Below are 21,437 nucleotides of genomic sequence, written 5' to 3'. Positions count from 1 at the left end.
GTACAGGTGAATGAGATCACATACCAATATGAGGTGGGGGGGGGAGAATAATTAACAGTTTCTTTGAATGGAAACTCTTACTCAGAACCCCAAAAATGGTTGGCAATGCACTTTTTAAAGAAAAAAAAACATACTTTGAAATGTTTTCTACGTTGAAACATTTGCTAGCAGATTTGTCTCTGACCACCACCACTGCACAGAACATAATGAATGCTCTTTTTTATCACACCTTTAAATAAATACTCTTTTCCAACGAGGTAGGAATTATGGTCTGAGGTGTATACAGAGAGGAAGCTAGAAGGCAGTCTAACAAACGTGTCAGTTCAAGCTTTAAAAGTGCAGTCTGGGTAAGTAGGTAGGTGCCGATGAAATCAATGGGATTTACAACACATATATTTACTTGGTTGAAAGTGTTTCTCAGCTAAATGGGACTAACAAATTCCAACTTGATGAGAATCGCATGCAGAGTGGAAGTTAAGAGGGGCCTGTTAGGTGCTGATGGGCGATTTAAAGGCCCTCTTCTCCCTTCCAAGGATTCATTTTCTATAAGGACAGGGCAGTCATTTAAATAGAACATTTATACAAAGAGAGGCCTGTCCTCTGACAGCTATTCAGACAGAGAGGAGTAATTTAGTTGTGGATATATTCTGCCTTGTTTATGAGTCTTGCAACCACATGAGAAGATTAATGAATGAAAAGAATAACATTCACCACCGTGAGAAAAGCCACCCCCTCAAAAGGAAAGTGTAATATTTGCACCATCAACATTTGCATCAAATACAGATTCTGCATCACTAGATTGGCCAATTACAACTTTTAAAAGGTGATATTTTTAAGGATACCACTAACATTGTGACTATTCTTTATGAACTAATCACAGAACGATACCTGTAGAAAGAAATACCCCAGGGATATTTCACATGGTCTTGTGTGTGAAAGGTCCTAAGTTCAATTCATAGTATCTCCATTCAGCATCTTTTGAGCCAGAGCTTACCCAGCCATTAGGCAGGCTGAGGCCACTGCCTGAGACAGCAGAAGCCTCCCAGGCAGCATGCCCGTGGGTGCCCTGCCAGACCCTCTGCCACCACTAGCAGTGGAAAAGCACCACCACCACCGGCACCGATTTGGGCAAGACTGTGTCCATTTGGAATGAGATCTCACTTGAAATCGCCCCACGCAATTTGGGACAAGATCTCATCCAAAATCAGTGCCATCTTGCCTGAAATTGGTGCTGCCAAGGGCACAGAGTGGCAGCAGAGTAGCAGTGGCGGCGGCAGGAGCAGGTAGGTGGTGGCAGGAGCAGCAGCAAGGTAGAGTGACTCTTCCCATTTCCCAAATGGGAAGCGCCCTTCCTGATTAGACTCTACACAAGACGCTGAAGAAAGAGCTGCTACCAAGCCTGCAAACTTACGCTGGTCCCCTGGCTGAGAGTTGTGTGAACTGACCCATGGAAAGAAGGAAGGTGTCTTCAAAAGCTGAGGAGAGCATTCCCCGCCCCCCACTCCAAAAGGCCAAATTTGCTACGCAATTTAACTTTTTATGATTTATCCATTTTTATGACATAATTAAGACACTATATTATAATGGGATATTGTCTCCTTAAAAACCAAGTCATCTGTTAAACACCAGTAATAAAGGAAAGTGTTACACTGTCACTTTTTATAATGAAAAATGGGAAGCAATTTTCACTTCAAGCCTATTGAGCTTAGACAGCAGATTAAAACACAGATCTTTATGCTGACGATAAAAGTCTTTATGAACATGATAGTGCTGCACTTTTAACACCACCAGGGCTTCATCATATTGCAGGTCTTGACCAGAACACCTTTTATAGATGATAGGTAGGTAGGTAGATGATAGATAGATAGATGATATAGATAGATGATAGATGAATAGATAGATAGATAGATGATAGATAGATAGATGATAGATAATGATAGATAGATAGATCGATAGATAGATAGATAGATAGATAGATAGATAGATAGATAGATAGATAGATGATAGATGATAGATAGATAGATGATAGATGCTGCAATATGTACAGGCACTTATTTTAAACATTTTTTTTTAAAGAGTAGGGTATGTGTTGGGGAGAAAGCAGCCCAGAAAGCAGCCTAAAAATATTTTAAGTTAATAAAGTAACAAAGCATCAGAGGGCCATTTGTGTGCTGCTTCCCACAAACATGGATCTCAGTAGTAGAACACCTCGTTCCCATGCAAAAACTCCCAGGGACAATTCCTGGCTGGAAGCGACTCCTGAAACTGTACAGAGCTGCTGCCAGTCCATGTAGCCCCGTCTTCCCAGGCCACAATTCCCTTCAGCCCCAGCCAGCATGGCCAAAGGCACCACGTTGGAGAAGTCCATTGAACTAGGTGGGCCAGTAGTCTTATAAGGCAACTTCCTAGGTTACAAAAGTAAGGTAAAGGTAAAGGGACCCCTGACCATTAGGTCCAGTCATGGCCAACTCTGAGGTTGCGGCGCTCATCTCGCTTTATTGGCTGAGGGAGCCGGCGTACAGCTTCCGGGTCATGTGGCCAGCAGGACTAAGCCACTTCTGGCGAACCAGAGCAGCGCACGGAAACGCCGTTCACCTTCCTGCTGGAGCAGTACCTATTTATCTACTTGAATTTTGATGTGCTTTCAAACTGCTAGGTTGGCAGGAGCAGGGACCGAGCAACGGGAGCTCACCCCATCGCGGGGATTCAAACTACCGACCTTCTGATCGGCAAGTCCTAGGCTCTGTGGTTTAAACCACAGTGCCACCCGCGTCCCTGTTCCAAAAGTATGTTTGCTTAAATTATCTGAAGTGGAGAAACAGCCAGCAGGAGGCTCAAGTGTGGGCGGGTGATTTAAGCACCCTCTTTCTCCCTTCCATTTTCCCAATCTAAAGCCTTGTCTCCTGTAGTGATTTTTCCTCCTCCTGCTTTTAAAAGGAGCAGAGAAGCTTTTTGCATGTAGCTAGAAACAGTGTCAGAAACAATTAAGTAGCCCGTAAGGACTTATGACAAAATAAAATTTGACAGCAAAATTGGAAGCTGCTAATAGAAACAAAACTGCTCTTTAGAAGCCTGATATGCTGACCAAAGAAAGAATGAAAGGGGAAAAGGGAAATCATGGGGAAAGTAGGTAATGATTTGTCTCATAAGACTCCCGCTTCATTCAAGGGACAACTTTAAAAGAAATTAAGGCAGAGGATCTATTAGGCAGTCTCCATTGTAATTTGCTACCCTATGGATGGATTCTACTGCCTTTGAGAATTGCTTCCTGGAACTTGACTAAGTAGATTCATTTCATGCAATTTAAAGTCCATATACTGTGTAACTTTTCTTTTATCCATAGGCAAATATGAAGAGCTTGAAGATACATTTAGGCTAGTGCTGATTGCAAAATGATCCATAAAGCAACCTTTCAGTAGTCCCTACTTTGTATTTTTCAGGCACTTATGATAGTTTTGCATAGTGCTTCTGATCTGCAATGGGTATCTCGCCCACGGCATTCCTGATGTGGTCGGATTGCAATTGCCACCACCCCTGACCACTGGCCACACTGGTTGGGGCTGATGGGAGTTGGAGTCCAACAAAATCTGGAAGACCACAGATGCCTCATCCCTGTTATATAGCCTTCATGGTGTTTGCCCTCACAACACACTATAACTCACATTGGTTTGTTTGTTTTTAATGGTGAACTGAAGCAGAGAAATTGCGTTTTGCTCAAGGCCAATATGATGCGGTAATGTACTAGCTAACCAACCAGAATATTATGTGGCTCAGCCAGGTGGGTAGCTGACCTACAGGAATCGCACGTAATGCGGTCATCAATCCAGTAGAAACATGATGTGCATAGGCTCCAAATGTCGCCACACAGAGCAGGATTGAAGAAGTGTTTTAGAAAGGAGATATTTTGCCGTGAAATCTGTCTTGGGCCAGGGAGCAGTTGCAGCCCTGAATGTTGGGCTTAAGCCTTGATCCCGGTGAAGAGGGACATGCTTGGAATCCCTTTGATACAGACAGGCCAGGTAAGAGGTGTACATTAATCCAATTATAGGGCTGCCCTTCAGCTTATCAACTGCCCTCCCTGCAATGAACAGCTGTCGCAAAAATGATCCAGAAATTATGGTGTGCACCTGTAGGTCACATCCCTGTTAGCCAATCAATTTTTAGCTGCCTTTTTACCACAGGCAGTTCAATTGTACACAGGCACCACTCCTGATCGCAATCTCTAACATTCTGGAAAGCTATGCTCTTAAAATCTGACAACTCAAGGGAAACAGTTTGACTCAATTTATTGAGGGTACTTCCAAACCTGTGGGACGTGGGTGGCGCTATGGGTTAAGACACAGAGTCTAGGGCTTGCCAATCAGAAGGTCGGCAGTCCGAATCCCTGAGATGGGGTGAACTCCCGTTGCTCGGTCCCTGCTCCTGCCAACCTAGCAGTTTGAAAGCACAAAGTGCAAGTAGATAAAGAGGTACCACTCCAGCAGGAAGCTAGACTGAGTTTCCGTGTGCTGCTCTGGTTTGCCAGAAGCGGCTTAGTCATGCTGGCCCCATGACCCGGAAGCTGTCTGCGGACAAATGCTGGCTCCCTCGGCCTATAGAGCGAGATGAGCACTGCAACCCCAGAGTCGTCCGCGACTGGACCTAATGGTCAGGGGTCCCTTTACCTTTACTTCCAAACCTGCGCTACAAATGTTATGCCCATCTCCACTATAAGATAATGCAGTGCCAATGTCAAATCCAATGTTCACAGAGATTTATTCTTTATGATTATGCATTTCTGGCAGTATGGTTTTATTAGCTCTTCCTACATATACATAATACATTAAAAAGTGTGTGTGCGCGTGCATGCAAATAATGAAGCATTCCTTTGCATTTCTTTCTCTTTTATTGCTTGCAGATTTGGAATAGTGTCTCACTGGGGTAAGATAATTAATTTTGCCTATTTATAGAAGCAATTTATCCTTATAACCTACTTGCACACAGAGCAAGCTGAAGATGCCTACACATAACGCTTTTTGAAAACATAGATTACGTTGGGAAAATATTAGAAGTGATATTTTCCATGGTAAATGTCATGTAAGTGAATGTACAAAATGTTGGCTTGTGTGCAATTAAAACTCTTCAACTAAAAGAAGGTTATATTTTATTCTCCTCCTTTACAGGCATTGCGAATAGCTGAGGAATATAATTGAAGTGGCAAATCTCATTTCCTGCCTTTTATATATGATGGAAAAGGTGACAAACTGTGATTCCAGGTAACTGCCTGTCCAGCCACTGACCAGTGTCAGAGAAGGATAGATGAATCTGTCAATTTCAGTATCTCCCTGTTTCTAATTTTTCCAGTCTTTAACTAAGTTCTCCTCATTTCCACATCAGTTTGCATGAAACTCATATGCCTGTTTGTGGACATTTCACCCAACACACACATTCCGTATGCAACTTTGCCTAATATAATGAATTAGGTACTATGAACTGTCTGTGGGACGTGGATATAAATAATAAAATTATTGTTGTTATTTAGCAGACATCTGAAGGCAGCCCTGTTTAGGGAAGTTTTTAATGTTTGATGTTTTATCACATTTTCACTATTCTGCTGGGAGCCCACCCAGAGTGGCTGGGGAAACCCAACTGGATGGGCGGGGTATAAATAATAAAATTATTATTATGGGATATAAGATTTGAGGAAAGATGATGCAACATCATGACAAAATGGTTTTCGGTATGTTCCACTACTGCTAGTGAATACACAAGAGTACACACTAATATTTATTTAACATAACATTTATACCCTGCCATTCAACGCTCATAATCATAGATAGAATTTATATATTACAGAATAACAAAATATATATATAATTTTATCTGATTCATAGTCATCATCTTAGCAGACATAGTTGGAATGGGTGGACATCTAAAAGCATAGAGAAAATGTAACAGTGCAGAAAAAAACACACAAATCAGATCAAATACTTGACAAAATAATTAATTTACCATTTGCCTTAAAGTGAGTAACAGCACAATCCTTTGCATATCTACTCAAAAGTAAGTCAAATGAAATTCAGTGGGATTCAATGTCAGGTAAATATGTACAGGATTGCAGCCTAAAGAGAAAACCCTCTAGGAAAAGGGTTCCACAGTTTGGGTGCCACCACTGAGAAGGCCCTGCATCTCATCCAATACTTCTGACACAAAAGGCAGCAGGACACACAGCTAGGCCTCAGGTGACAACTGAAGGTTCAGGTGAGAGAAAGCAGCCTTTAAAATATTCTGTGGCTTTGACAGGCAGCAGTATCCAGTCACCTAGTCACTGTTCTTGGCTTAGCTACTCAGATGTCACCGTGGAACATCAGCTTTGGGTTTGGCAGCTGAGTTATAAAATCCACATATATTTTTTGTTGTAGCTAACCATGTAAATATTGTCTACAGCTGTGGATTTTTGAATAAGATGATTTGTTATGTTGGTACAAACGGGCTGAGGAGCTTCAGACCTCAACAGTTGCTTACAGTATGTGATGAGGTACACATGGAGATCCCAACTTCTCCAGATTTCACGTTAGAAGTTAGCAGATATTTTCTATTGAGCCTTCTATTTCCTGACACATTTCAATGTGTAGACAAAAAACAGTGGGGTACACATCTTCTCAATTTGAAGCACTGTTCTGGGACATAGACAACAGTTTATGCAAGATTAATAGTAAATTAATATTGGTCTTGGAAACTTACTCAACATAATACGTGCCATAAATGGGATCATCAATTTTCTCCCAGCCATATGGTAGCTCTGAAAAACAAAGAGTTATGCCTCTCAGTAAATACAGCACAGGATGCCAAGATTTCTAATAATAATGAAAGAGTATTGTTGTCAAGTGTGGCAACCACATTACAAAGTTAAATATAGTGCTCAAAACCAATGCCAAATTTTAGACATATCCCATGGCAGTCACAAGTAGCTCCAGCTCGAAAGCTGGCATGAAAATGCAGGGTAATCACCCTCTGAGAAGAATTTTAGCTACTCTCTTACTGTGCAGTTGTCTGTGCCAGAAATAGTAGCATATCAGCTACGATATTATTGCCCAGGGAAATCAGGGAGAGTCTTTTCTACCCAAGAAATTGTCTTTGCCATAGATGACAAAAGACTAAACACGGAAAATGTTGTATAACAAAACAAAACAAAAAACAAAACAAAACACCATCACTACACAACACCTGCAAGAGGAATGTTCCCAATTCAGTACAGAGACAAAGCTGTACGTTACGGCCTAAACCAATTCACAGGGTGGTTATTGAAGGAGGATTACAGCTGCGCTCAACCAGAGAAAATGATTTTGTGAACTGCAGATTATTTATGATACCATCAGGAAAAAATAAAAGTTTTTATTTGAAACTAATCACGTGCTTGCTTATTTTTAACTCCACTCACCAGACTGCAGCAGCACTAATTGCACTATCATATTTTACAACCAGAAAAGGCTATTGCATTATAAATATTACACTCACTGTAAAGGTGATGGCTTTTTACGGGAAAGCTAGGCCATCTTCAATAGGTTAATCACTTTGTCCTCATTGCAAAGCATTGCAAGAGTGGAAAATAAGAGGGTACCCAGTGATATTGGGAGTTAGTTCAGTGGCAGAACAAACAGTTTGCATATAATTCTTGGTATCTCCAGGCAGGGGTGAGAAAAAAATCTTCTCTGAAACTCTGGAGAGTTTCTGTCAGTCAGTATAGAGTGACAATCAGGAGTGGATGGTGCAGTTGGGTTTGAAACAGACAAATGAATTATATGGGTGTGTTATTTCCAAAGTGAGTAGGAATTATACATGTCATGTGACATGTGACCATCTCTTCCCTTAGATCAGCCTCACACCTGTGCACTGGATGTAATTGGATGGGCTGTGTCTGCAGAAAGCCTAGTGTGCCAGACCCCATCCATACAGTCTTTGCTCGCCAGTTTTGAGATTACATATTGTGTTGCATACCCTCCAACCTTCCTCAGGAACACTTCTCACTCCCCTCTAACTGACCCCCCTTGCCCCCCCCATTTTTATCCCCCCACCCCGACCCACAAAGCACCACTTCACCAACAGGCACACGGCACCCTCCCCTGTCCTCAGAAAACCCCTCAAATACCTATTTTATTTTATTTTATTCTTTGGTAGATTTGGTAGAAAAGCACACACCAATAAATAAAGTTTAGAAAGGGATCTGATTAGATGCAGATACACAAAGCATTTTTTTAATTAAGACTCCGTTCCTCTTTCTTCCCATCCAGGGTGGCCCTGCCCCTCACAGCTGGCGCGCCACGCACGGCTGGCGCCTTGGCAGCGACTGCCCTTCCTCCTCCTTGCAGTCATGAGATGCCAAAGGGAGGAGTCTGGCCATGGAGAAGCAAAGGGATTCTCCCTGCAGCTGCTGCTGCTCTGTACAAATGCTAGGTCATCCCCCACCCCAAGCTTGGTGCTTAATAATAATAATAATAATAATAATAACAACAACAATAATAATAATTTATTATTTATTCCCCAGCCACTCTGGGCGGCTTCCAATCGAGTGTTATAAACAATACAGCATTAAATATTAAAAACTTCCCTAAACAGGGGAACCTTCAGACGTCTTTTAAAGATAGGTTAGCTGCTTATTTCCTTCACATTCAAAGGGCGGGCGCCACTACTGAGAAGGCTCTCTTGTGATGCTGGCAGGGGAAATGGGGACATTCTGTCATCAAATCTGAAGCTGGGGTGGCTTTTGTAATTCCGGGACTGTCCTTAGAAAACAGGGGCGCTTGGAGAGCACAGAAAGTCCTGTGTAGATTGGAATTTCCGTGCAAAGATCCTTTCAAAAGATCCCCTGTGTGCAAATACGAGGATGGGACTGAGGTGGGTGAGCTGGACCCCCAGTCACACTTTCTCAGACGTTTATCTTCCGAAAGTGCAAACCAAGCCCACCCTAGCCTTTTAAAACCTAAAGAGATAGAAGAGGGGGTTTTCAATCTGGAAGAAGCAAAAACACAACTTTATACTGCCTGTTAAGCAGGTCCACTGGACCCTGACTGTAATAAAAAAAATTCATCACTCATAACAGTTTTATGCTCTAGATGTTAGTTATCTTATTATCACAGGCAGTAATCCTGTATCTATCCTAAAGGTAGGAATACCACTGCAACTCTGTTGTATTTGGGAGAGCAAGATGCCTCGGTTCTACACACACCTTTAAATATCCATTAATTTACTCATTCCTACTAAACAAAGCACTTCTCCTTTCGGCACAGCAAGGGAGTGTTTTTATGCACCGTATTTTTTGCTCTATAAGACGCACCAGACCACAAGACACACCTAGTTTTTGGAAGAGGAAAACAAGAAAAAATAATATTCTGAATCTCAGAAGCCAGAACAGCAAGAGGGATCGCTGCGCAGTGAAAGCAGCAATCCCTCTTGCTGTTCTGGCTTCTGGGATAGCTGCGCAGCCTGCATTCGCCCCATAAGACGCACACACATTTCCCCTTACTGTTTAGGAGGGGAAAAGTGAGTCTTATAGAGCAAAAAATACGGTATGTTCAATGAATAAATGATTATACTCCTTCATGATTATACTCCTTCATGAGCACCTAGAAAGGAATGCTGTGATCACCAATAGTCAGCATGGATTTCTGAAAAATAAGTCATGTCAGACTAACCTGATCTCGTTTTTTGACAGAATTACAAGCCTGGTAGATGAAGGGAACGCAGTGGATGTAGCCTACCTTGATTTCAGCAAGGCATTTGACAAGGTGCCCCATGATATTCTTGTAAAGAAGCTGGTAAAATGCGGTCTTGACTATGCTACCACTCAGTGGATTTGTAACTGGCTGACTGCCCGAACCCAAAGGGTGCTCATCAATGGTTCCTCTTCATCCTGGAGAAGAGTGACTAGTGGGGTGCCACAGGGTTCTGTCTTGGGCCCGGTCTTATTCAACATCTTTATCAACGACTTGGATGATGGACTCAAGGGCATCCTGATCAAATTTGCAGATGACACCAAACTGGGAGGGGTGGCTAACACCCCAGAGGACAGGATCACACTTCAAAACGACCTTGACAGATTAGAGAACTGGGCCAAAACAAACAAGATGAATTTTAACAGGGAGAAATGTAAAGTATTGCACTTGGGCAAAAAAAATGAGAGGCACAAATACAAGATGGGTGACACCTGGCTTGAGAGCAGTACATGTGAAAAGGATCTAGGAGTCTTGGTTGACCACAAACTTGACATGAGCCAACAGTGTGACGCGGCAGCTAAAAAAGCCAATGCAATTCTGGGCTGCATCAATAGGAGTATAGCATCTAGATCAAGGGAAGTAATAGTGCCACTGTATTCTGCTCTGGTCAGACCACACCTGGAGTACTGTGTCCAGTTCTGGGCACCACAATTCAAGAAGGACACTGACAAACTGGAACGTGTCCAGAGGAGGGCAACCAAAATGGTCAAAGGCCTGGAAATGATGCCTTATGAGGAACGGCTAAGGGAGCTGGGCATGTTTAGCCTGGAGAAGAGGAGGTTAAGGGGTGATATGATAGCCATGTTCAAATATATAAAAGGATGTCACATAGAGGAGGGAGAAAGGTTGTTTTCTGCTGCTCCAGAGAAGCGGACACGGAGCAATGGATCCAAACTACAAGAAAGAAGATTCCACCTAAACATTCGGAAGAACTTCCTGACAGTAAGAGCTGTTCGACAGTGGAATTTGCTGCCAAGGAGTGTGGTGGAGTCTCCTACTTTGGAGGACTTTAAGCAGAGGCTTGACAACCATATGTCAGGAGTGCTCTGATGGTGTTTCCTGCTTGGCAGGGGGTTGGACTCAATGGCCCTTGTGGTCTCTTCCAACTCTAGGATTCTATGATTCTATGAGAAAAGATAGAACTGATAGTTACTGTTGCTTTATGATATGTTATTTATGTTCTGCTCCTTTTTCCTGGGCCATAACCAGAAATGGGTGTCCGGGGCCCCTGGATGCTCACTTGTGGCAGGGTTGCCATGTGTCCTCTTTTTCCAGGACATGTCCTCTTTTTCAGGGGTAAAATTTGTATATTCTGTGATTTTTTTTTTGCACGGGGGAAGAAAAATATATGAGTTACTCCTGCATGTTTTTCCAGTGCAATGATGCATAATGGTATTTGTGTGGTGGGCAAACAATGAAGAATTCAGATTGCAAATCCCATTTTCGAGTGTAAAAGTCTGTAAAAATTTAATGAGTTGGAAGTATTATAAAGGACCCAGTTTTTTAAAAGGCAAGTGTAGAACTGCTAACTATATTATATCCATTCAAGCTGCAGGTTTTACAAAAATTAAATTTCAGTACTACTGTTGTGGATCATTAAAAAGCCATATAAATTCTTCACAAGGGTATGTGTTAATTCCCTCTGCGTCCATGATGCAAAATGTGAGCTCTGCTTAATTAAAATTCTGTGCAGGCCAGTAAAACAGAATTAGTAGAGCTCAAACTCTGGGCTAGTAGTTGAAGGTTGAAAGATAAGGTTGGCCAAAAGATAAGAGTTGACCGCAGAGCTACTGTTTGAAGACGTGTCTCCTGCATTTTTATTCTAAGCCAATTTGTGGTTATTTTTCATTTGAGAAATAGTAAACTGTATGTGTGCACGTTTATCTCCTCAGCTAGCAATGCAGCAAAAAGACCTCAACTTTCATTGATGCTAAGATACACTAACTGCACTGAATTCCAACATTTTAACTTTATGGGATGCTTCACAAGTTTATCTGTAAAATGCTTATTAGAGGCAAGTCTCTGAGAGTGAATAAATAACCTCCCTTGTCCAGCACAAACAGTTCTCTAGGTACACATCCCTTCTCTTCTATGAAGAACTGCAAGGACAGAGGACACTGCCTTATCCAAAGCCAGGCCACTGATTTATGTGACCACTGATTTATGGCACTGGCTTTGGATACACCACTGTCTTTCAGGATGACCTACTTTACAAACCAGTTATGTTGATACTACAGGATAGTCCCTTAAATTACCTGCTCAACTCTTTGAAGAATGATAAATAATGAACTAGGGCATGTCATAATGAACTAGGCAGTCTAGGGCATGTCATTTTAGAGGGTGAAACTTATTTTTTTGCAAAATTCTTCAGTGAAAAATATGTTTGTGGGTGTGAAGAGATCAAATCTGCTGTTATTTTTGTGATGGCTTAACTTTTAGCTTGGGAAACCAAAGAATTTTAATTTTGCCTTCTGAAAAAATAATATATTACTCCAAGTACTTGGCAATCATTTATTGATTTCTATGCAATTTTACTTAGAAAGCAAAACTAAATTATAATAATTTAACTAAAACATTTCAGGGGATGTTGGGACAGGTAGAAAGGCCTCCAAAAGTCTTCGTAGAACCACAACACGCATATTGTCATGGAGTCGTGGATACTTCCCCCTCACATTGCAGAAACATGTGCTCAGCTGAAACCGACTTACCCTATAAATGCCTGTCAGCTTTAATCAATTCAATGATTAAATTAGAGGCTGATTTGGTTTGACAGCTATATATTATACCCAAATTACACTTGACTAAAAAAAAACAAAAATTACTACCAGTTCTATATCTTCTTCTTCCTGCATTACTCAGATAAAATTTACCCAGCCTGGGTAAGTGCTTCTGTCAATATTTTACTCTTTTTTTAAAAAACAATTTTACTCAACAAAACATAAAACCTGAGCACTTGCATCTTGCACAGTATAAAAGCAAACATCACAATTTTTCACATAACTTATTTTTTAATTAAAAAGGTAAACACAGGCTTGAATCAAGAGTTGTGTGAGCAGATTTCTGGCTCCTCTTTCATACCACAGCCAAACCAGCAAAGCCACAAGCTCAAAAAGCATGTGCCTTGAGGGCATCCCTCTCCCCTGCCAAGACCATCACCCCAGCCTTGACTAAGCATCCCTAAAAGTAGTTACTTGTCTTCTCTGATTCCATTGCTGCTTCCAGCTACGCTGTCCAGATGTAGCAGCAGGATGACCAAAACGGAGCCAAACTTGCCCTGAAACTTATCCATCTTAAAATGAATCAGTACAGATAGAGGAATAAAGTACATGCTGTATATTAAATTGTGCAGAACCAATACAGCCCCATCAGCTGTTTGCCAGTAAGCAAGAAAAAAATTATCCTCCAGAGGAAAAGGCAGGTGGGTGTCATATAGTCCATATTTTGTCAGAGCTGGAGGACGTGGAATTTATACAGCCCATCTGCCCCGCGCGTGTTCAGGTGCTTCTCACAAGCTCTTTGGGCTCATTAACCTTTCCAGACACAATTACCATTACCCAAACCCCAGAGCTTTTGTAAAGTGAAATGTTTTCATCCCTTGATCATCATTTTACTACATATATACATTTTTAAGAAGCCCTCGCTGAAATTTGTTTTGTTTGTTTCACAATAGAAAAGAATCATTTCTGTTGTATATTACTGCCGTCTAGAAACAACTAGCAGTCATAGAAGTTATTCCTCATCATCGTACAACAGCAATGGATATACAGATGAAGGCATTTGTATTGAGTCATTCCAAGTTTAGAAATTATGTTGAACAATACTCATGCATTTGAATGACAAGGAAGTATGTACGCACTTGGAAGCTTATTTTCCTCTATTTGAATTGTAATGCCATCTGCCAAAACTAGCTCACTCTGTCTGCCTCTAAATGGTTTTCTTCTGACAGCATCATCAGAAAAGGGAGCCTTCCTGAGAAAGAGGCATCTGGTCTTAATCTAAAAGTGACACATTTTGTTTGCATTTACCATGACACAAGGGCATTTTGCAAATTTTGGGTCCAATTAATATGCCACTTGACAAAAATAATAAGATGATTAGCTAAATGACATTTTCTTATTCTATAAAGGATAAAAATAAAATAGCTATAAAAAGAGCTAACTGTATTTTAATTAAGCAACATTAATTCATATTTTTCTTAGTCTTAAGCATACAGATTATGTTGGGTGTCTGTGCCAGAGATAGTAAAAAAGTTAAGGGACCCCTGACCATTAGGTCCAGTGGCGGACGACTCTGGGGTTGCGGCGCTCATCTCGCTCTATAGGCCGAGGGAGCCGGCATACAGCTTCCGGGTCATGTGGTCAAGCATGACTGGTGAACCAGAGCAGCACACGGAAATGCCGTTTACCTTCCCACTGGAGCAGTACCTATTTATCTACTTGTACTTTGATGTGCTTTCAAACTGCTAGGTTGACAGGAGCAGGGACTGAGCAATGGGAGGTCACCCCGTTGCAGGGATTCGAACCACCGACCTTCTGATCAGCAAGCCCTAGGCTCTGTGGTTTAGCCCACAGCACAACCCGCGTCCCTGGCAGAGATAGAAAAATGCATACAAAAACCCTGTTACTTGAAATCATCTGCATTTTATTTTGTTTTTCCAAAATGTTATGAACTTGAAAAGAATATTCTTTGCATGGCCTGTGTGACTACCTGCAAAACTAAAATTGAACAGATGAACAATTTGTTTTGTCTCAACACCTTTCACTGAAACTATAAATCTGGTGCTATGCAATTGTGTTAGTCAACAATATTATTCAACTTTCTACGAGTCCTTCATTGGATTAAATTATAGTTCTCTCATCTGAAGCCAACTATGAGGTTACCTACCAATGAGGTTTTAGACCAGACCTCTATGGTTTTCAAAGTTTCTGCCCCCAAGGTTCATTTCACCCAGACCTGGAACGTAGGATGCCTTGAAAGAAGCACTCCCCACCAGCCTTTTATCCCTGCAGCGTCAGCAACCTTGAGAAGCCATCAGATCCACACACCCCAACCCCAGGACTGGAGGTCCCCATAGCAATTGCCTTGGTTCCTAGAAGCTATTGGACATCCTACTACAGTGGTACCTTGGGTTAAGTACTTAATTCATTCCGGAGGTCCGTTCTTAACCTGAAACTGTTCTTAACCTGAAGCACCACTTTAGCTAATGGGGCCTCCCGCTGCTGTCACGCCGCCAGAGCACGATTTCTGTTCTCATCCTGAAGCAAAGTTCTTAATCCGAGGTATTATTTCTGGGTTAGCAGAGTCTGTAACCTAAAGCGTATGTAACCTGAAGCATCTCTTAGCTGAGGTACCACTGTACCTACTACCTCCAAGCCCACAGGGGCAGAGGAGTTGGTGAGCTAGGAAGGAGCTTCAGGGTTGCTGGCAAAGTGGCTGGCTTGCTGTGCATGAGGCTACTTTGAAGGAGGAAACATATGCAAAAACTTGCCTGGATCAAGGTCTGACTGAGAGCTATAAAGGGGTATAAATTCCAGCTCTTATGAAAGTTCTCAGTCTGAGCTGCCTCACTGCTAAAGCAACAGCGCTCTGGGAGCTCCAGTGCAAAGCCTTCGACAAAACTCTTTACATTGACCTATCTAACACAGGACTACAATGCATAGCACAGAATTTCAGGGAATTCTAGGGCCAATGCTTAGTTCATATGGAGAACGAACCAGGCTTGTTGGACATCAGTCCTGTGCTCTGTGAAGCAGGAGTGCAACCTGGAAGACACCAACACTCTCCAGTGCCTATACATTGCAGGTAAAGACTGATAGCAAAGGACAAGTTGTCTTTCAGATAAGCTTGTCCACATTATTGATTTTCTCTTTGAGGAATCCCTGATAAGTTTCTAAAGAACCTCAGGGAACACAGTTTCAAAAACAACTGCAACGAAGTCATCTCATGCTTCTGTCTTGCTTTATACTTCATTTTTATTGAAAATTTAAAATAACACAACAAAAGAAATCAAATCTCAAAAGGTGGTTACAACTATGTGTAGATGATAGAAAACAAGCAGGTACAAGAGTACAAACTTCGTTAGGTAAACAATAACAATTTTGTCTTTTGTTTGCTTCCAGGTTGTTTTATGAACAGTTGACATCTTTACTATAGCTAGAAGTCTAACTGTGAGTTCCAAAACCAAGGATAAAGGTCTGACACTTGTGTTTCAGTTGGAATCAATTGCCAAGTTGTTATGACTGAGTCTGTAGCATTATCATCTCTTAACGTTCTGAGGTGACATATTAGCTCTTCCTTTTGTTCCACTGCTTTTCATAACAGCCTTGGAAAATCAGTTCAATCACATTTCTGCCCTGCTGCACAATGACATGATGCTATTAGCATGTATTTTATCAGTTCCTTGGAGGGGGCATCCACATTTTGCCCCCCAAAAGATCAAGAGTAAGCACATTGGTCTTTTATAATGGAATAACATATAATTTAGTTCAGCAACAAATTATTCAGATTCACTTCAGCTGGAACATCTTCTTGATATATGTACACTATAAGGTACTGCGACAATAAATAAAAATATGGTGTTCAAAAGCCACAACTCCTGCAGCTATTGTACTACCAACCTTGTGAAACACGGACCACTTAGAAACACCATCCCCAACTCTTTGAAAGATTCCATCAACGGTCTCTGAAAAAAAGTACATATCACTTGGGAAGACAGGCAAACTAATGCCAGTGTACTGGAAGAAGCAAAGATCACCAATGATTCTTCAACATCAACTTCGTTGGACTGGTCATGTCGTTCAGATACCTGATTATCATCTTCCAAAGTTCGGAATTCTATTCCGAACTTAAAAATGGAAAGCGTAATGCTGGTGGTCAACAAAAGAGGTTTAAAGGCTCCCTCGAGGCAAATCTAAAAAAATGTAGTATAAGCACCGACAATTGGGAAATAGTGGCCTGCAACTGCTCCAATTGGAGAACAGCCTTTACCATAGTTGTCATGGACTTTGAAGACATTCGAACTCAGGATGAAAAGAAGACATGAGCTAAGAGGAAGGCATGTTTGGCAAACCCTCACCATGATCAACTCCCGCCTGGAAACCTATGTCCCCTCTGTGGAAGGACATGTGAATCTAGAATTGGCCTCCACAGTCACCTACGGACACACCATTAAGACCTCATGGAAGACAATCTTACTTGGCTACGAGTGAACACCAAAGAAGAAGAATGCTACCTCTGGAGAGTTTTCTCTTACTACTGCAGAAACAGAGTGTAGGGGCTTGGTTAATGAAAACTCTTATCCAATTAGCCACCATGGAATAAGAAACCTTGGAACTCAAAGACTATTGTCCGAAAGGCATGAACAAGATATAGACTTCCTGGAAACCTGGGTCCTGGAAAAATAGATGCCAATGTAATGGCAATCCTTTTCTTCTGAAAGAGTGATTTAGGCAGAAAGAGATCAAAACAATCTCTACAGACCTACAGAGCAAATAAATCTTGGAACAAATGCAACATATGTGGAAGGTGCATTAAGAGAGCTTTCCTTATTGGGTACCAGGCAGGCATCGAAAGCTGATGCACTTTGATATATTTGTGCTGAGACCTTGTTTGCTTGTCAAATCAGCACAGCCTGAACCAGCTCTGTTCCAGGATTCTAGCTTTTCCTGTCACACCAATCTACACTGCATGGAAAATCATTTTGCTGATATTGAGTGGGAATAGCTAAAGCAGATGGCTTTGGCCAAAGGTGTGTTTGTGTGTATTAGACTGGCTGATGCTGAACGCTACCTGTTTGAATACATGGGAGTAGAGAATCGACTCTAATTCACCAGTCTCTTTTGCTTTGGTGCAGGCTGCTTTCCTGCTCTGGGTGGGACGGGAGGAAAGCCATGCCAAGAGAGGAAGTCTGCCCCTCCTCAGGAATGCTCTACTCAGTGGTGCTTTTCTTCTCAGCTGTGAGGGTCAGGGTGAAACCAAATATTGCCCTATCTGAAAGAGTGACTCTTGCTCATAAATGCTGCTGAAATAAAATTCAAATGGTGTTACAACAACATAAACACGAGTCACACCAAAAACTGTGGTGGAGGTCCTCTTGGAGTTCTCACAGGAAGTTGTCGTAGAAAGTCTCTTCTGTCAACCAAGAAGAAGTACTACTCAAAAGTAAGTATGGTGGTACCTCTGGATGCGAAAGGGATCTGTTCCGGAGCCCCGTTCGCATCCTGAAGTGAACGCAACCCTTGTCCACGGGTTGCAATTCGCTGCTTCCGCGCATGCGCGTGACTTCATTTTGAGCGTCTGTGCATGCGCGAGCAGCGAAACCCGAAGTAACGTGCTCCATTACTTCCGGGTCGCTGCAGAGCGCAACCCAGAAATATTCATCCCGAAGCTACTTCAACCCGAGGTATGACTGTAATTGTTTCACCCCTGAGCCACTGGAGCATAAAACAATGTTTTACTGGCATCAGATGACCACCAAACAAAATGACATGATCACTAGTAAGAATAAGCTCAGTATCTGCTCTGATGCTGTTGCTCCCATGAGTTGGTGGCTGGGATTTAACAATACTTGAGGAATTCGATTTCTGGGCATTACACTGTGAAGTGATCTGATCTTCTCTCCCCAAGGCTAATGTGTGGAACTGGATGTATTTATTCTTCAAACTTTGTAATTTTCTGAAATTTGTGTAACTGTCCTTGGCTCAAAAATGCTGCCTAAGACAAATGCATATTATAGCATAAAATACATTTTAAAATGTGTTTTTTTTAAAAAAATATTTTGTGATAAAATACATAATATGTATTTAAATACAAATGCTTGTAGTTGGTGTCTTTTTCCTTAGAAAAACCAAAGATTAATGTGAAAGCAGGACGTTTGTGTTTATCCAGGCCTTTGAACTATTTTGGGGGTACATTTTGTGTAAAGAAAAGTGACTAAAAGTACAGTAAATGATTATGAAAATTCTACTGCCTCACATGAAAAATCATTCAGATATCCACGCTACCCTGTTTCTGTACCATTACTTTGAGACTTCTAGCTATCATATTTTCCTTTATTTTAAAAATTAACAATCATTATTAATATAAAAATTAACAGCTGCAATTCCAGACAGTCATATTGAATCCAATGGAGCACGCTCCCTAGTAAGTATGCTTAAGTAACTATGCAATAATATACCCACCTACCTGGGAGTAAGCCCCACTGAATTAAATGGACTTGCCTTTGAGTAGCAATATATAGCACTGCTTTGTAATGGTGCAACTGAATACGTGTGTACTCAAAAGCAAATCCCAAATTGACTTCAATGGGACTTTCTCCCAGGTATGACTGTATAGGTTGTCAGATTTAAGTTATATCAGCTGTGAGGAACATTTGGCCCACCAGTTTTTGCTGAACTAGAACTCCCATCAGCCCCAGGAAACAAGTCCTAATAGCAATAGATGATGGAAGTTATAGTTCCGCTGCATCTGGAGGGTTAAAGATTCTCCATACCTGAGTGTAGGAGGAAAGAAGGTTAAAAAAACAACAAAAATCCAGCTAATGTAACTAACTGAAGTTGTATGGGATATTTTCTTATTAGCCCTGGATGAATCTGGGACAACATCCCTCCCTCAATCCAAACACCATTCAGCACCCAAGCAAGAACAAATATGGTAGCACGGCTTAGTTTAATTGCATGGCTCAACTCTAATGTGTCAAATTTGCCTGAAGGGTTAGAGGTGGCTTTACATTACGAAGAGAACAAACACAAACAGTGGCGTAGCGTGGGGGGTGCAGGGGGGGCCGGCCGCACCGGGCGCAACATCTGGGGGTTGGGGTTAGGGGGCGCAAATCCACGGGTTAGGGGGCGCAAATCCACGGGTTAGGGGGCGCAAATTACTTGCCTTGCCCCGGGTGCTGACAACCCACGCTACGCCACTGAACACAAAGCAAGAGCAACCACCATCCTTATTCCCTGGAGGCCTGGGAAACATTCCCTGCAGCAGGAGGTAAACCGGGTTTCTGCTGTGGGTGAAAAGTAGGAAGAGTGTCAGGGAGAAAAGTTGGATTTGTTGGTGACCCAGGAGAAGAACAGATTGTGTCCTCTTCGTGTTTAATTTAAGAACGCCTCCCTATCCTTATTTCACTCTGTTAGCAGGATGTTTTTAGATAACATTTATCTTTACAGCTTTTTTCTGGTGGTGGTGAAAGGGCGTTAATGGACTCTAGCAGGCTGCTGTGCTGCAACATATGGCTACCCTGTCTGCTTTTGTCACTGAGCATTTCTGTCTAACATCCGATGCATACAAAGAGGCTTATGTAAGGTATTTTTGTTGCTGGAAGTGAAAAACAATGTAAGAAAAGTGACAGCATGCAATATGTCTTGGGTTGCTTGCTGGCGTGCAGGAAGCATACTTTATTTTCATGATAAGAAAGAGTACCTGGGACTTCCTTCTTAAGTGTTCTAGGTGGACTTAATCTTCCCCCTGCTTCCTGGAGGACAGTATGTGAAGCCCAGGCCAGGGGAATGGAAAGGCAGTGGTCTTCTCCCTCACTCCCCCTTCAGGCAGAGAGGGTGTCAATGTGCATAAAGGTCAAGTTAAAATGAAAAATAATGTTTAGGGCAGGCATCCAGATGTTTTGGCCTACAACTCCCATGATCCCTAGCTAACAGGACCAGTGGTCAGAGATGATGGGAACTGTAGTCCAAAACATCTGGAGGGCCAAAGGTTGGGATGCCTGGTTTAGGGTATTTGGATATGAATGAAGTTTAACCTGTTGAATTCTCTCACCCTTTTTTTGAGAGAACACCGGACTCAGACACTTGCCTTGGCCTGCAGCCTCTCTCACCTGTGGTCTGTCTCTGTGTCCTGATTCTTCCTGAACTGAACTTTGATCACATGACTTTTACTCCCACTACTCAACATTTATCAAGAGCCAATATTGAGCTACACAGGCCAGATAAATGATGCAATCACAGTCCAGCAAACATAGCATGTAAAGAAGATAAGCAGAACTGGAAGGAGATTAGAATGAAGAAGTGATCAGGATGGGAAGGGGGGATGGAGGGTTACCTGGTAGCTGATAAGGAGAAGGCTCACTTATGAGAAAGTGCATATTGATGCCATCTTGGATTCAAGACTGTAGACATGTTATTTCTATGTGCCTAGCATAGTAAAACATTGGTTCTTTTCCTCCTGCATTCTGGGAATTATTTCTATCTTCTCTTTGCTTCTAAAACAGACTATAAGGCCTGTTTATAATCAATCACGCTTCTCTCCCTCTCTTTCACGCACAAGGCTAAAGGTCTGTGCCTGGCACAGATCTTTTTGTATATCATTCCTTACATACCACACTTGTCTTCTTTAGTTCACCTTTAGTTCACAATGATGTGTAAATCACAATGATGTGTTAATCCTCAATGTATAATTAATTGTGTGAGTTTATATAACAATCTAAACATTAGTAAACACCTTAGTCATAACATTATCAATCTTAGTCATAGGTGGATTAAGAGCTTATATGCCTGTCTAAATACAGCTCTAACATTCTGTCTTTCATGTGCCAAAGATCTATGGAGCTATGTAAGCCCGCCTTACATACAAATGAGCCAATAGGATTTCAGTTTCTTTGTCTTGTATTGAGCCAATCAGCCACTGGCACATTCGTGGCCATGCTTGTTGTAACTTTGAATAAAAGGAGATGCT

The 21,437-nt window shown here is 41.8% G+C and overlaps 1 protein-coding gene across 17 annotated transcripts in view; it reads right to left on the bottom strand.

The window, feature by feature from the left end:
- Window positions 1–21,437, bottom strand: part of MAGI2 (membrane associated guanylate kinase, WW and PDZ domain containing 2) — a 621,598-nt gene that overhangs the window by 163,440 nt on the left and 436,721 nt on the right. For all 17 annotated transcript variants that reach the window (XM_082239441.1, XM_082239452.1, XM_082239456.1 and 14 more), the window contains one exon: window positions 6,724–6,781. In XM_082239441.1, coding sequence (XP_082095567.1) covers window positions 6,724–6,781 — 58 coding nt within the window. The remainder of the gene's footprint in view (window positions 1–6,723; window positions 6,782–21,437) is intronic.

The sequence above is a fragment of the Podarcis vaucheri genome, assembly GCF_965113315.1.
Source record: "Podarcis vaucheri genome assembly, chromosome: 10".
NCBI classification, from domain to species: Eukaryota; Metazoa; Chordata; class Lepidosauria; order Squamata; family Lacertidae; genus Podarcis; species Podarcis vaucheri.
Note: the sequence above shows the minus strand (reverse complement) of the source record. Positions and strands in the feature narration are given on the sequence as shown.